This window comes from Bos mutus, chromosome 6, assembly GCF_027580195.1.
Source record: "Bos mutus isolate GX-2022 chromosome 6, NWIPB_WYAK_1.1, whole genome shotgun sequence".
NCBI lineage: Eukaryota > Metazoa > Chordata > Mammalia > Artiodactyla > Bovidae > Bos > Bos mutus.
In genome coordinates, this window is record NC_091622.1 from 21,900,226 (window position 1) to 21,918,099 (window position 17,874).

Sequence of the window (17,874 nt, forward strand, 5' to 3'; positions counted from 1 at the left end):
TGGCACTCTGCCACTCTGCACTTCAATGAATTTGAGAATTCATATTATGACCAATCACCTTATTCCTTGTGAAAAAACTACTGTAAAATATAAAATGAAGTAAACCTCATCATATTGCTATGACATTTTTAAAAAGTCAAATGAGAAAGTTTATCACTTTTAAGTATTCACATATAGTTTTAAAATATTTCTTAATAAAAATACTTCTTTTAAGTTGACAAAGACTTTGTAATTTATGATTCATGTCTTACTGTATGTTATCTATGTCTAGATAGATATATCAATATGTGCTTTTTTATATTTCAGGAGCTATACTTTTTATGATATGGTGTGTAGTCTGGGCATTCTCAGGCCCTGAAGTTCTTCCTAATGGAAGTTTATTTGGACTGTTAGTTATCTTTTATTGTGCCCTTATTGGGGGGAAACTTTTAGAAGTCATTAGACTACCTTCAGTGCCTGAAATTCCTCCTCTTCTTGGTAAGTGAATAATTAGCTTTTATTTGTCATTAACTTATATGTAAATTATGACTATATTCTAGTCAGAGTAGATATAATTTAGAACTATTTCAATGTAATATGATCTATATAGCTTTTTTATATGTGTACTTACTATATATGTGTATATATAGCTTGCTTATAGAAGTATTTATTCTCCATACACAGATTTTTCCTGAAATATGTTCTTAAATAATTTAAATATGCTCAATATATGATTGTTGTTGCTTTATCATTTAATAGGACATTTTTAAATTAACTTTTACATTTTTTATAGAAAAGGAAAAATTTGAAAGAAACTAAATTTTTCTATAGATAACCTAACTCAAATAAAATTTGTTGTTGTTTAGTCACTAAGTCATGTTCAGCTCTTTGCAATCCCATGGACTATAGCCCACAAGTCTTCTCTAGAAGTCCATGCAATTTCCCAGGCAAGAATACTGGAGTCAGTTGCCATTTCCTACTGCAGGGGATCTTCCCAGTCCTGGGATCGAACCTGCGTCTTCTGATTGGCAGGTGTATTCTTTACCACTGAGCCACCTGGGAGGCCCTCAAATACAATTACAAGATTCAAATACTATCATGACTAGGGCACCAAAATGTTTTATAGTTCTTGGGTGAGTTCCTTGGGCATCTCCACTATGTATATTCATTGGTGTATCATCTGCCTAAACAATGTTACATCCTATTTCTTCATCACCATTGCTATGTAACTCTCCAGGTAGACAAGAGGAAAATTAGCAGAAAAACTTCTTTTAGAGGTGTTTTATATCTTCTAAGTATTCAATACATTCTAATATTTAGTTACTGCCAAAAGAGGTAATCACTCCATCCTATCTCTAACACCCTTTCTGTGTTCATAACACCCTTCAGCACCTCACAAGTATTTACTGGATCTCTTTTCCACTTCTCCAAAGCTTCCACTGTAGTCCTAGCTCAGGCTATTAGTTTCTAACTATTCCATGAACTATGGCAGAGCCTTTTTTCTGGTCCCTCCTTAGTTTTATGTCTATCTCATTTACCAGTACCATCACATAGACAATGCAACACTCGTTATCTCACTTCCTGCCTAAAACTTACCCTCAGTGCTTTACTCTGCCAAAACCAGGGAAAGTAGGGAGTAAAGGAAGCTTTCCATGATCTGGCCCCTCCTGCCCATTCCCCACTCCCAACTAGTCCTTAATGTTCCATCAATACTGAATTACTTGTTTCACACCATTGAGGTATATCATTTCTTATCTCCATTCCTTTATGCTGTCCCTCTACTTGTATGTAACCTATCCTTCACCAAAGTAATGAGAGATACAGTGTGTTTGAAGAAGGGATATTAAACATTTCTGATTTCTGTCTTAGAAAAATGAACTGAATCAGACATGGTTTATTTTTTTTTCTTCTAAGGGATGTTACTGGCTGGTTTTGCTGTTAGGAATGTTCCATTCCTCAGTGATATCACCTATATTAGTAATGAACTGTCTTCAACTTTAAGAAATACCGCCCTTACCATTATTCTAGTGCGAGCTGGGCTTGGACTCGATCCACAGGTAGATTTCCAATTACACCTTGAATATGGTTATTTTAAATATTAGAGGCTTATGGAAAAGAAAAATAGGAAGAATTTTTCTTATAGTTGTTTCAGGTAGAGCAAAACTAAGACAAAGAACAAAGATTTTGCAGAAATATTGGCACCTTAGTGTCTACTTCTGATCATATTACTAATATGAGAAGAAATCACTGTGATGTAAGATCTCTATTAGTAATAGTCTTTAATTATTTACATAGAGATAGATGTCCCTTATGCAACATTTGTATTATTTTGGAGTTACAGCTTTTCTGTGGAGAGCTCTTTACTTTTCAGTTAACAGAGGATAAGGTTATCCCATAAAAGGTTTTTGCTTCTGTTTTGTTTTTTCAGAATGATTATGAATTTCAGTAATATTATTCTTTCAGGAATTTTTTCCCACAGAACTATGTTCCTGATTATATTTATATTTTTATAAAAGCTAATCTTTTAAAATATTTCTTAAAATATTACTATCAAGGAATCATAAATTAGTTTTTTAAAGATACATATTCATAAATATAACAGCTATTCAGGATATAACAAATGTGGCAAATATATAAGATTGGTGAAAGTATTTGAAGAGCATAAATAATTATAGACAGTGATAAGTTATTATATTATCCAGGTAAAAATTTGAACCAATGAGAAAATTGGAAAATTTTCCCTTTTAGTTAATTATGCATTTTTTATGTGATTTTCTCCTTTGGCATGTTATAATTATGACACTAATCACACAATTCATCCCTAAAAGTTAACTGATGGAAACAAACCTATTGGATACTTTCAATATACTATTTACTAGGAAGATTAAGGAGGGTAGAAATATTTATTTAATCACAGAAAACTGAGTCATTTTAATAATTAAAATAGAACAGCACTTTATAATATGAAATAGTTTATAATCCAATATATGATGACATATAAAATGAGCTGTATTAGCATTTAAAGCACATGGGATATCTGGGAGATTTAATTTAATAAGATTATCACTCAAAAAAGATTATATAATTCAATATTTGCTTAAAATAATTTTCTTATTGGCCACTACAAGCTTGTCTAAGTGTGACTATGTTTGTATTTCAGGCTTTGAAGAATTTGAAGCGAGTTTGTTTAAGATTGTCTATGGGTCCATGTTTAATGGAGGCTTGTTCAACTGCTGTTATTTCCCACTTCCTTATGAATTTTCCCTGGCAGTGGGGATTTCTGTTGGGGTAACTTTTTCTCATTTTTCTCTATGAAAATATTCAGTTAAAATGCTTGGTTATTAAAATATTCAGAGTATTGTATAGAAAAGTTTATCATTAAAATTCTTTTCACTGTGGTAGAGAATCTTGGAAATCAGTTGGTCCGAAATAGAACCATGTCCTAAATCTACTATATCCTTGACATATATTCATAGCTCCTAAGTGCTTAATTCTAAGATAATTCACTTTATCAGTTTATTTTTTCTTCTATATTGTAATCCATCTCCAGTTTTTTATTTATTTTTTTGGTTGGCTGGATCTTCATTGCTGTGTGGGCTTTTCTCTAGTTGTGGAAAGCAGAGGCTTCTCTCTAGTTGCAGTGCACAGGCTTCTTATTGCGGTGGCTTCTCTTGTTGCTGAGCGCAGGCTCTGGGGTGAACAGGCTTCAGCAGTTGTGGTTCTCGGGCTCTCAAGCACAGGCTCAGTAGTTATGGTGCGTGGCCTTAGTTGCTCCATGGCATGTGGGATCTTCCAGACCAGGGATCAAACCCATGTCTCCTGCACTGGCAGATGGATTCTTTACCACCGAGCCACCAGGGAAGCCCTGTTTTTTTTAATTTTTATTTTTTGGCTTTGCTGGGTCTTCCTTGCTGTGTGCAGTCTTTCTCAAGTTACGGTGATTGGGGTCTAATCTCTAGTTGTAGTGCACAGGCTTCATTGCTGTGATTTCTCTTATTGCAGAACACAGGCTCTAAGTGTGGGCTTCAGTAGTAGAGGCACGCAGCCTCAGTGGTTGCGCTGCACAGGCTTAGTTGCTCTGTGGCATTTGGGATCTTCTGAGACCAGAATTCAAGCCCTGTCCCCTGCATTGGCAGATGGATTCCTAACCACTGGACCACCAGGAAAGTCCCTATCTCTATTTTTTAATTAATCTAATGGCCTTTTCCTTGTACACTATATGTGCACATATATATAATATGTATGTATTATGTATAGCATATGTATTTTATAATTATGAAAAATATTTTATGTAGATATTATAACAAAAACAAGCAAACACTATTTTCCTAGATCCTGTGTCCCATCTATTATTATCTATCATCTATTTCTTTTCATGTCCAAGTTCTTCAGAATAATAGTCTATGATTACTATCTCTATATCTTCAACTTGTTTTCATTTTTCAATCCATTTAATTTTTGCCTCCACTTACCGACTCGATGGACGTGAGTTTGAGTGAACCTCAGGAGTTGGTGATGAACAGGAAGGCCTGGCGTGCTGCAATTCATGGGGTCACAAAGAGTCGGACACGACTGAGCAACTGAACTGAACTGAACCCATTCCAGTGGATCCCAGTATGCATTTTCTAACTAAATTAACAATTTTTTGGTATCCTTAGGTGACTCTTAAAATTTTGATCTACTCAATATTTAGTGGAATCTTTTATTCAATCAAAGGACTCTATATCTATTTCTTGTCCAGGTCTTGAATATATCTTTTATCCCTCCTCAGTTCTCTTTTATTTTGTCCTTTTGTAACTCCCTTCTCCATATATATTAGTTTTTCTTTATACTTTTCATCTATTTGCCTTTGCAGTACACACTGGAAAATTTTCTCTGCTTAGTTCTCTAGCCTTTTCAGTCACACTCTACTGTTATGTCTGTATCACCTATTTATTTATTTATTTTATTTGACAATTAATTTCTAAGAATAAAATAGTTAAATGTTATGAACAGATACAGTGTACTTTTGTGATTCTGAGGATATTTATAGTTATTCTGAAGTCATGTTCTTATTGTTCACTTTTTAGTATATCTCTTTCCTCAGGTGTAAAATTTTCCATTTAATGAATATGGTGCCTCAATTCGAAGTATTGACTTTCCCCAAATATTTGGTAATAATTTAATGGGTACTAATTTTTTAAGTTGAAACTTACTATTAATTTGTGATTATTTTACCTGTTGGCTGTTGCCTCCTTGCAGAGAATAGGCCACTCATGCTACCAAGCAAGTTTCCTTAGAAGATCAAACTGAGATTAAGATTCTTTTTTTTTTTTTAAGTTGTACCATGTGGCTTTCAGGATCTTAGTTCTCTAACCAGGTATTGAACACAGGCCACCACAGCAAAAGAAAGCACCGAGTCCTAACCACAGGATTGCCAGATAATTCACTAAGATTATTATGCAGATTATTTATTAAGGGAGCTCTCAGTAGAAACTTCTGAATAAAGAAAGCCAGATAGGAGTGTAGGAAAAGTCAGTGGTTCCAAAACTTTGCTACCCATTAAAATCACCTGGGGAGCTTTTGAAAATCTGAGTAATTAGAGGAGTGATGCTGGGAAGATGGCAGAATAAGAAACTCCAGCCTCACTTTCCCACATGAAGACAGTATCATAACAATGTGAGGACCAGATTACCTTTATGTAACTCCAGAAACCACTTGAGAGGTTACAGCATTCCATGTAAGCACAAGGCCAAGAAGAGGCACATTGGAGCAATTAGAACATTATATTGCACTTAACCATCATACCCATGCCCCTCTTGCTCAGCAAGGGGCAATCAGGAGGAAACACCCAACATTTGGCTTCTCCCTCAAGAGGAAAAGAAAAAGCTGGAACATTTGTTCTGAATTCTGGCTTTTTAAGAAGCTGCCAAGGGACTGGTTTCTGTCTTATCTGACTTGGAGCACTGACAGAAAAGAGAGTGGCACATTTTAGATGCCTGAGGTCCACTGAGAACAAAGGTAAGTGCTATGTGTTGCTATACTCCAGAGATATTGCAGTACTGCTAATAGACACTTGGGATACTCTGTGGAGTAGGAAAAGGCCAAAGTCCAGCTGGATATAATGCACCAAAGCCAGAGAAGGCACATTACAAAAAAGTTTGAGAGATTTCCAGAATCTTTAGCTGGGTTGATTGGTGGTCTTTCCCTACTGAAGAAGTCCACAAAGATCAGGAGAGGTGGCTGTTTTTTCAAAACCCAAATTTCATTAAAAGATAACAACACATACAAAGCAACAGGGAATTAGGGCTCAATCAAAGGAACAAAATTAAACTCCAGACACCAGCCTTAAACAAATAGAAATGTATCAGTTACTCAACAAAGAATTCAAAATAACTATCATAAAGAGGCCCAGTGAGCTCAAAGATGTCACAGACATCTAAAAGAAAACAGGAAAATAAGGCATGAACAAAGTGAGAATACCAACAAACATATAGAAACTGTAAAAAAAAAAAGAACCAAAAATAAATTCTGGACCTGTAGAATAATACAATTAAATGAGACATTGACTATAGGAGATCAACTGCAGACTAAATCAGACAGAAAAAAGAATCTGTGAACTTGAAGATAGGTCATTTGAAATTACAGAATCAGAGGAGCAAAATGACAAACAAGGAGAATAAAGAGATCCTAAGGGACTTGTGGGATGCCATTTAATGGGCCAGTTACACATTACGGGAGTTTCAGAAAGAGGAGAGAAATAAATGGTTTGAAAGCCTATTTGAAGAAATAATAGCCCCAAACTTCCAAATTTGAGGAAGGAAATTGACATACAAATTCAAAATGATCAAGAAACTCCCATTAAAATAAAACCAAAGAGACCTACACTGAGAAATATACTCAAGCTGTCAAAAATCACAGCAAGTGAGAATTTTAAAAAACAATGAAAGAAAAGCAAGATCTCCTGTAAGATAATAATTGAATTTCTCAATGGAAACCTTGCAAACCAGAAGGGAATGGGATGATATATTCAAAATGCTAAAAGAAAAAAAGAAAAAGAAAAAAGCCCCAGCCAACCAAGAATATTATATCTAGCATACCATATGTAAAAACTTCATGACATTGAATTTGGCAATGATTTCTTGGATATGACACTAAAAGCACAAGCAACAAAAGTGAAAATAGATGGAACTGCATGAAACTTGAAAATTTTTGCATGCAAAGGAAACAAAATGAAAAGGCAGCACACAGAATGGAAGAAAATAATTATAAACCATATATCTGGAAAGAGATCAATATTCAAATATGTTTAAAAAAAAAACCCCTATAACTCAGCAAATTTTAAAAACCTGACTATATAATGGGCAAAAAACTTACCTAGACATTTCTACAAAGAAGATATACAAATAGCCAATAAGCATATGAAAGTGCTCAACGTTTATAATCATTAGAGAAAGGCAAATAAAAGCCACAAGGAAATAGCACCTCATACTCATTAGGATGGTTACTATTAAAAAAAAAAAAAAAAAAAACTAGACAATAACAAGCACTGACACAGATGTGGAGAAATTGGAATATTCATACCATGCTATTAGGTATATAAAATGGACCATTCCTATGGAAAATAGTTTGGAGGTTTCTCAAAACACTTAAAGTAAAACTACCATTTAATCCAGCAATGCCACTTCTGGGTATATATCCCAAAGAACTGGAAGGAGGATATCAAAGAGATATTTGCACACTCACATTCATTGCAACATAACTCACAGTAGCCAAGAGGTAGAGGCAGCTCAAATATCCATGGACAGATGAATGGATAAAGAAAATACACACACACACAGGAATATTACTCAGCTGTAAAAGAGGAAATCCTGTCACATTCTACAGCATGGATAAACCTTGAGGATACTATGTTGGGTGAAGTAAATCAGAACAAATACTGTACAAGTCCACTGATATATCTGGAGTCTTCAAAATCATCTTAACAGAAAATAGAATGGTGGTTGTCAGGGGCTTGGGTGAGAGGGGAAAGGGTACTGTTCAGCTACAGAGTTTCGATTTTGCAAGATGAAAATGTTCTAAGTTAAACGATTATGTGAATATCATTAGCACTACTGAAATGTACACATAAAAATAGCTAAGAAGGTTAACTTTATATTATGTATTTTTTATAATTAAAAAAACTTTACAGTATCCCAGTATTCAGATCAAACTCCTTCCTAAATCAGATCGGAGTGTCTTAGAATGTGACTCAGGCATCAGCATTTTTTCTAAATCCCCAAGTAAATGGTAAGATAACTCTCAGATATCACTGATTTCTGATATTTAAACCTTTGTGTAATGCTGCTGCTGCTAAGTCGCTTCAGTCGTGTCCAACTCTGTGCGACCCCATAGATGGCAGCCCACCAGGCTCCCCCGTCCCTGGGATTCTCCAGGCAAGATCACTGGAGTAGGTTGCCATTTCCTTCTCCAATGCATGAAAGTGAAAAGTGAAAGTTGGAAGTCACTTGGTCGTGTCCGACTCTCAGCGACCCCTTGGACTGCAGCCCACCAGGCTCCTCCGTCCATGGGATTTTCCAGGCAAGAGTACTGGAGTGGAGTGCCACTGCCTTCTCTGTTTGTGTAATACCCTCTTCCTAAATGTGGGCTGAACTTACTGACTTGCTTCTAATCAATGGAATACTGAAGAAGTGATAGGACATTACTTTTATGATTAGGTCATAAGACGATGGCTTCTGTCTTCCTTGTTCTCTCTTGCAGCCTCTTTAATTGCTTTCTTGGGGGGGAGTAAACTGCCATGTTGGGTGCAGCCCTGTGGAGAAGCCCCCATGGCAAGAGACTGAAGACCTATCAACCACCATGTGAATAAACTTGGGATCAGGGTTTCTCCTACTCACCTCATGAGAGACCTTGAGTAGGAAGAGGTATACAGCTAATTCATACCCAGATTGCTGACCCACAGAGGTTGTGAGTTAATATGTGTTGTTTTAAGCTTCTAGATTTGGGCATGATTTGTTAAGCAGCAACAGATAAATAGTAGACCAGGTGGTTCCAATGTGCAGTAAAGTTCAGGAACCACTGAATTAGGCAAATACCTTTTTTCAGAGAATTCTAGGTTTTTCCTGAGTCCCTCAGGAAATCTTGTCTGTAAACCAGGAAGGTTGTACAGCCAGAGGCAAAGGAACTGAACTGTTAGACCCTCACATCAGTCAGTCACTGGCAGGAGCTGTCTGGAACGGGGAAGTGGGGCATCTCCTTAGCATTAGTAGGCAAGCTTCTGTTAGCAGTGCAAGGCTCCCACAAAGCTGCTGGTGTTAGTGGTTAGGAGTCAACAAGCAGCAGCTGGGGAATGTGTGCACTGGCCTGACTCGAGGGTTCTGGTAGGGACCACGTGCTTCACTCCACATAGTTACTGCAGCATTGAGGAGGTGAAAGTGGGAATGACAAGGCAGGGTTGTAGATGGGATGTTCAGTTCAGTTCAGTCACTCAGTCATGTCCGACTCTTTGCCACCCCATGAATCACAGCATGCCAGGCCTCCCTGTCCATCACCAACTCCCGGAGTTCACTGAGACTCACATCCATCAAGTCAGTGATGCCATCCAGCCATCTCATCCTCTGTCGTCCCCTTCTCCTCCTGCCCCCAATCCCTCCCAGCATCAGTCTTTTCCAATGAGTCAGCTTTTCGCATGAGGTGGCCAAAGTACTGGAGTTTCAGCTTTAGCATCATTCCTTCCAAAGAAATCCCAGGGCTGATCTCCTTCAGAATGGACTGGTTGGATCTCCTTGCAGTCCAAGGGACTCTCAAGAGTCTTCTCCAACACCACAGTTCAAAAGCATCAATTCTTCGGCACTCAGCCTTCTTCACAGTCCAACTCTCACATCCATACATGACCACAGGAAAACCATAGCCTTGACTAGACAGACCTTTGTTGGTAAAGTAATGTCTCTGCTTTTGAATATGCTATCTAGGTTGGTCATAACTTTCCTTCCAAGGAGTAAGCGTCTTTTAATTTCATGGTTGCAGTCACCATCTGCAGTGATTTTGGAGCCCCCCCAAAAAAGTCTGACACTGTTTCCACTGTTTCCCCATCTACTTCCCATGAAGTGATGGGACCAGATGCCATGATCTTCGTTTTCTGAATGTTGAGCTTTAAGCCAACTTTTTCACTCTCCACTTTCACTTTCATCAAGAGGCTGTTTAGTTCCTCTTCACTTTCTGCCATAAGGGTGGTGTCATCTGCATATCTGAGGTTATTGATATTTCTCCCTGCAATCTTGATTCCAGCTTGTGCTTCTTCCAGTCCAGCGTTTCTCATAATGTACTCTGCATATAAGTTAAATAAGCAGGGTGACAATATACAGCCTTGACGTACTCCTTTTCTATTTGAAACCAGTCTGATGGGATGTACCAACAAAGTATTCTGAGCAGGAATTTCTCCATTCCTCACGGGTGTCATCTGCCACCCTAGAAATTTTCCCATTTGCCTTTGTAACTTAGGTGCTCATACTATTCCTTCTTTTGGACAGATATCTTCCTTACTGACTTGTTCAAGAAATAGAAGTGGTGTGGAGACTACATCTTACCATTCTTATAGCAGTACTCTACATAATCATCATTCGATTTCCTCAGAGGTCCCCCCTACTCCCAGCATCTGCCATTTCTGGGCTTGGGGCATTTTTAGAATACACCGTATCTTCTGTAGCAGTCTTATATGCATTTTGGCTTATGGATCCCTTTTTCAACCCTAAACCACCTGTCTCTTATCTTCCTGGGATACACTTAGTTTCTTGTCTACTGAAGATTCCCATTTTGTTTTCTAGCTAGCTTATGGACTTTCCTATTATTTTCATATCTTTATTTCAAATGTTTTTGAGATGGAGGTAGAGGCAGCAATTTGTGCTTGACCTAACATCTTGAACAGAATTTCTGTAAAATTTTAACAGCACTAAATAATATGTGAGTATTTTTTGTGTGTGCTCAGTCATGTCCAACTCTTTGCGACCCTGTGGACTATAGTTTGCCAGGCTCCTCTGTCGTGGGATTTTCCCAGCAAGAATACTGGGTGGGTGGCCATTTCTTCCTCCAGGGGATCTTCCAGACTCAGGGATCGACCCCACATCTCCTGCGTCTCCTGCATTGCAGGAAGATTCTTTACTGCTGAACCACTGGGGAATTTTTCCCATTGTTAGATGACATTTACTCAAAAGCAGAATTTTTACTTTCAAAGTCATCATAAAGATTAATATATTGGTTGTACAATTTACTATAAAGCACTGTTTCATTAAAAGGATGTTTTTAAATTGGTTTTCAAAGATTTTTCTCTCAGTTTTGTAGTCGGTGCAGTTTCTCCTGCTGTTGTTGTCCCTTCCATGGTACATTTGCAAGAAAAGGGATATGGTATTGAGAAAGGCATTCCAACCTTATTAATAGCTGCCAGCAGTTTGGATGACATCTTGGCTATCACTGGATTCAATGCATGCTTCAGCATAGTTTTCTCCTCAGGTAAACAAAACAGCTGCCATATAATTCAGTGCTTTCTTTGTTCTTTAAACAAGTTTTCTAGCTTTCCTTCATTTATTGATGAAGACTTTCCAATTTAACATGTTTTTATTCTTCATAGAAAGCTCATTCTAGACCACAAAAGGAATTTCAATGGGTTAAGATACCACTACTTAATACAAATGATTTCCTTTTAATAACCAAATATTCCAATTAATTTTATAATCCATATTATTACCATTTATCTGCTCATTTTGCTTTGGAATTTTATCAGTTTTCAGTAGAAAAATTTAGGCCACAATATTATTAGTGCTACTAATATATCTAGTAGATAATTTGGAGATGTACCTTTCTGGCTATCATTTTAAATAACTGGTTGATCTGTTATTAAGACAACTTAAATGTGTGGAGTGTGGACAACTGTGTGTCCTTTTGGTAGTGATGGGACAAGATCCTGTACCAATTCTAAATCCCAGGGAGACATTAGGTGTTGAATGTCACTCAGTGATTGCAGAAGTGAACATTCCACATTTAATAATACTTTAATTATCTGCCAATATATGAAGTCCAGTCTTCTGAATTATTAACCGAAACACCAAAACATATTAAAGTTGAAAAGTTATATATATATATATAGGTTCTCTTAAAATCATAAGATATAAATGACTAAGAAGGAAAAAAGAAAATATAAGAATGAAATCTATTATAGTCATGTGTGTATGTGTGTGCTCAGTCGTGTCTGACTCTTTGTGACCGCATGGACTGTATGTAGCCCAGCGCCAGGCTCCTTAGTCCATGGGATTTCTCAGGCAAGCATACTGGAGTGGGTTGCTATTTCATACTCTAGGGGATCTTCCCAACCCAGAGATCGAACCCACATCACTTGTGTCTCTTGCACTGGCAGATGGATTCTTTACCACTTTGCCACCTGGGAAGACCCCCAGGAATAATATTAATCTTTTGATGTACATCCACCCAGACTTCTCCTTTTCTCCCTCTCCACATCTATCTCTAGCTTGCTTTCTCTCCCTCCCAAAATTCTTATAAAATTAATGAACATTAACCATACTTACTTATAACCTGAGTTGTTTTTAATTTAACTGTGTATTATAAACATCTAATTTATTTGTAAATATGTTTCTATGACATTTTTATTGGTTCCATCATATTTGAGTGGCTGCATGACTTTCAACTTGACATGTTGAAAATTTAAATTGACACCACTATCTGCTATTAAAATGCTGGGTTGAACATTTTACAGCTGAATAGTTGTACTTAATATTTTATTAACCTTACAAGAGAAACTGTTAAGTTAAAAAGGATATAACACAATAAGATTTTTGAAATATATTGCCACAATATCGTGTCCCACCAGGATACATAAGCATGCCACTTTCTCTTCACCTTCTTCAAAATTAGATATTTAATAGTCCTTTTTACCTTAGCCACTTTGATAGGTCTCTTTAAATGAAGTATTTTGAATACTAGTGATGTTAAATGTTCATGTTTATTGTCTATTATCATTTTGGAATTTCTTAGAGATTACTTTTCTTGAAATATTTTGCCTATATCCTGTAAGCATGTTCATCTTTTGTTTTGATTTGTTAAGGCTCTGGTTGTGCATAAAATTAAGAATGATAAACCATTTGTTTTATATCCTATGCTTTTTGTAATTTAACTTCATCTCTTTTTTTGCCATTCAGAAGACCTAAATTTTATATTGTCAGATCTGGCAATCTTTTCCTTCATGACTGATATCAGTCATTCTTTCAAAAAATATTTTTTGTGCTCCTCTTCCATTGCACCAGCTACTGTATCAAATGCTGAGGATAAACAGTGGATAACAGTATTAGTTTTTATTGAGCAATTGCTTGGTACTTGCTGTAAGTTCTGTCGATGTTTCAGCTCAATAATCACAACAGTGCTATGCTCATTTTACTGATAAGGAGACTAAGGAACAGAGATTAAGGAACTTGCTCGAAGTCAGAGATCCAATAAGTAGGGAACCAATAGGGAAATCTGGCAGTCTGACCTCAGACCACACTCTTAAGTACTATTCTATACTGCCTCCCAACATAGCAGACAGAAAAGGCCATGTAGCCTGTGTTCTCAAGGAAATTATCTTAAACAAATAATTAAGGATGGAATAAATATTACATAGTATAAGATGCTAGGGGAACAGGCTACAGGAGACCAAACCTAATTTGAAGAGGACCAAAAAAGTGAAAACAAGCAGGTACATGCTTAAAAACATCCTCTTCCACCACATGACTGTGTAAAGTGTCTCTTGAAATTTTAAGAACTCTTTGAGCTTTACTATACACATTAGATCTTCAAAACATCTATATTTTGGAGTTTGGTAGATACTGAGATCTCACTTTACCTGTGGAGTCAATTGGCCCTTTTACCATTATGCAGTATCCTATCTTTATGTCTTGTGACAGTATTTGACCTAAAGTCTGTCGTGTCTGGTAAAAGTATGACTGCCCCTTCTCTCTTTGAGGTACCATTTGCATGGAATATCTTTTTCCATCTTTAAAGTTATAGTAATCTGTTTAAAATGATAGCAACTTCAATTGCATACAAAAAGTCTACTTTTCTACTCCTCTCTCACCCTCCTCACCTTATGTTACCTGTGTCACAAATTACACATTTTATTGTATATACATTAACATAATTTTATAATTAGTTATTTTTTGTGCTTCTATCTTCAATTCTCTAACAGAATTAAAAGTGATTTCCTCACCACCATTACAGTATTACTGGATTCTTAATTCATCTATCTAACTTTACTGGAGGTTTATATTTACATGCTTTTATGTTCAGTTCAGTCGCTCAGTCGTGTCCGACTCTTTGTGACCCCATGGACTGTTCATTACCAACTCTTGGAGCTTACTCAAACTCATCTCCATTGAGTCGGTGTTGCCATCCAACCATCTCATTTTCTGACATCGCCTTCTCCTCCCACCTTCAGTCTTTTCCCAGCATCAGGGTCTTTTCAAATGAGTCAGTTCTTCGCATCAGGGGGCCAAAGTATTGGAATTTCAGCTTCAGCATCAGTTCTTCCAATGAATACTCAGGACTGATTTTCTTTAGGATGGACTGGTTGGATCTCCTTGCAGTCCAAGAGACTCTCAAGAGTCTTCTCCAACACCACAGTTCAAAAGCATCAGTTCTTTGGCACTCAGCCTTCTTCATAGTCCAACTCTCAGATCTATACATGACTTCTGGAAAAACCGTAGTCTTGATTAGACAGACCTTTGTTGGCAAAGTAATGTCTCTGCTTTTTAATATGCTGTCTACATTGGTCATACCTTTCCTTCCAAGGAGTAAGTATCTTTTAATTTCATGGCTGCTGTCACCATCTGCAGTGATTTTGGAGCCCAAGAAAATAAAATCTGACACTGCTTCCCCATCTATTTTCCATGAAGTGATGGGACCAGATGCCATGATCTTCATTTTCTGAATGTTGAGCCAACCTTTTCACTCTCCTCTTCCACTTTCATCAAGAGGCTCTTTAGTTATTCTTCACTTTCTGCTATAAGTGTGGTGTCATCTGTATATCTGAGGTTATTGATATTTCTCCCTGCAATCTTGATTCCAGCTTGTGCTTCATCCAGTCCAGCATTTCTCATGATGTGCTCTGCATATAAGTTAAATAAGCAGGGTGACAATGTACAGCCTTGATGTACTCCTTTCCTGATTTGGAACCAGTCTGTTGTTCCATGTCCAGTTCTAACTGTTGCTTCTTGACCTGCATACAGATTTCTCAGGAGGCAGGTAGGGTGCTCTTGTATTCTCATTTCTTTAAGAATTTTCCATAGTTTGCTGTGATCCACATAGTCAAAGGCTTTGGCATAGTCAATAAAGCAGAAGTAAATGGTTTTCTGGAACTCTCTCGCTTTTTCAGTGATCCAACTGCTACTGCTGCTAAGTCACTTCACTCGTGTCCGACTCTATGTGACCCCATAGACGGCAGCCCACCAGGCTCACCTGTCCCTGGGATTCTCCAGGCAAGAACACTCGAGTGGGTTGCCATTTCCTTCTCCAATGTGTGAAAGTGAAAAGTGAAAGTGAAGTTGCTCAGTCGTGTCCCACTCTTAGCGACCCCATGGACGGCAGCCTACCAGGCTCCTCCGCCCATGGGATTTTCCAGGCAAGAGTACTGGAGTGATCCAACAGATGTTGGCAATTTGATCTCTGTTCCTCTGCCTATTCTAAATCCAGCTTGAACATCTGGAAGTTCGCGGTTCACGTACTGTTGAAGCCTGGCTTGGAGAATTTTGAGCATTACTTTGCTAGCATGTGAGAGAAGTGCAATTGTGCGGTAGTTTTGTGTGTTGTTAACATCATTTTATTTACACTTGAAGGATTCCCTTTAAGATTTCTTGTTAGGCAGGTTTAGTGGTGATGAACTCCATCAACCTTTGTTTATCTGGGGAAGTCTCAATTTCACCTTCGCTTTGGAGGACAGTTTTGTGGGATATTATTCTTGGTTGGCATTTTTTCTTTTAACATTTTGGATATGTCATCCTGCCTTCTTCTGACCTATAAGGTTTCTGCTGTGTAAAGTGTTAGTTGCTCAGTTGTGCATGACCCTTTGTGACCCCCATGGACTGTAGCCCAGTAGGCTCCTCTGTCCATGGAATTCTTTAGGCAAGAATACTGGAATGGGTTTCCATTTTCTTCTCCAGGGGATTTTCCCAACCCAGGGATCAAACCCAGGTCTCCTGCATTGGAGGCAGATTCTTTACCGTCTGAGCCACCAGGGAAGTTCTTCTGCTCTGTAAGCCTCTGACAATTTTATGGGCATTCTGTTTTATGTGATGAGTTGCTTTTCTCTTGCTGTAACTTTTTAAATGAGCATAAAGCCTTTTAGACTGTATGTTGGTGTTAAGCTGGTGTCTCTGTGGGGGATCATGATTCTGGAGTTCCCGTTCTACTATCATGCTGTTGTCACCCTACACTTCTGCTATTTTTAATGGGAAAATATTTCTAAAATATGTATATTGAGTACCTTTTTGTATTGAGCTGAAAACACAGAGCACAACTAGACTTTTTGTGTGACTCTAGATCATTTTTTAAAATGTATTACTATAAAACTACGTGTATGCATAAAGCATAAAATGTATTGGAAAATCAGCTGATCCTTGAATAATCCTAGGATTGATCCTGGGATAAATCTTTTTTTATGTTGTTATTATTATTAAATTGTCCTTTTTATGTTTAAATCATTTGCCATAATAGAATAGCAGAGAACAACATTATTAGCCATGTGCTAGGTGCCCGAGATACTCCTCTGCCAGTCCCTATGCATTCTTCTACCTGACCTGGTTCTTTTAGGTTGGGTGTATAAGGGGAGAACCACCCCACTCCAGTACTCTTGCCTGGAGAATCCCATGGACGGAAGAGCCTGGTGGGCAGCAGTCCATGGGGTCACACAGAGTCGGCCACGACTGGGCGACTTCACTTTCACTTTTCACTTTCATGTATTGGAGAAGGAAATGGCAACCCACTCCAGTGTTCTTGCCTGGAGAATCCCAGGGATGGGGGTGCCTGGTGGGCTGCCGTCTATGGGGTCACACAGAGTCAGACACGACTGAAGCGACTTAGCAGCAGCAGCAGCACAAGGGGAGAACATTGTGGTTTCTTCTTCGTTTTCTGGCCTATTTATTCAATGAACATTTCTGAGTTGTGTATACATATTAAATCTCTGGAGAGTACACTTTTATCAAATAAATCTGCATGTTTTCATGAGCGTGAACTTTAAAGGTCCGTATTTGTGTATTTATTCTGTAATAACATACCTTTCTTTATGAATCACCTACATTTGATTCCCTACTGTGTTGGCTATATGAAAATACCTCTCTATGACATGTTTTTCTTATTGTGTACCCTTACAGGTAACATATCTAGTAACGTCCTATCCTCTCTTCGGGATGTAATTCTTGGTGTGCTTTTAGGAATTGTTTTGGGAATGTTTGCTCGACATTTTCCAGGTAGCGATCAGGTAAATAAAAAATAATCTTTATTTGGAAGTACAGTATTAGACATTTCTCTTAAAAATTTGAACTTTTGATCCATGAAATACTTTAATCTTTAGTTTTCTTTCTCCAAAAGTAGCCTCCAATGCCTATTCTCTGCTTAAAACTGAGCATAGTTGTCATTGATCCAGGTCAGTGGCCCCAATCTGAAATCTCTGCTTCCTTATTACACAGAGAATATCAGAAAAATGTACTTAATTCAGAGGAACTTCTCCATTTCGTCCTACTTCTTCTTTCACCAAATTGCTGTTGACTCCTGACTTTTTTTCCTTATCTTTTTCCCGCAGACATTCCATTGAACATTTTGGGGGAAATATATTCCCATTCATTTCTGCATATTTTCTGACTTAAATTCTCTCCCTCTCCCTTT

General features: G+C 37.5%; 1 protein-coding gene across 2 annotated transcripts in view; it reads left to right on the forward strand.

The window, feature by feature from the left end:
• Positions 1–17,874, forward strand: part of SLC9B1 (solute carrier family 9 member B1) — a 69,786-nt gene that overhangs the window by 41,238 nt on the left and 10,674 nt on the right. For both annotated transcript variants that reach the window (XM_005890480.3, XM_070372078.1), the window contains exons 4-8: positions 307–477; positions 1,894–2,036; positions 3,140–3,267; positions 11,288–11,463; positions 17,364–17,470. In XM_005890480.3, coding sequence (XP_005890542.2) covers positions 307–477; positions 1,894–2,036; positions 3,140–3,267; positions 11,288–11,463; positions 17,364–17,470 — 725 coding nt within the window. The remainder of the gene's footprint in view (positions 1–306; positions 478–1,893; positions 2,037–3,139; positions 3,268–11,287; positions 11,464–17,363; positions 17,471–17,874) is intronic.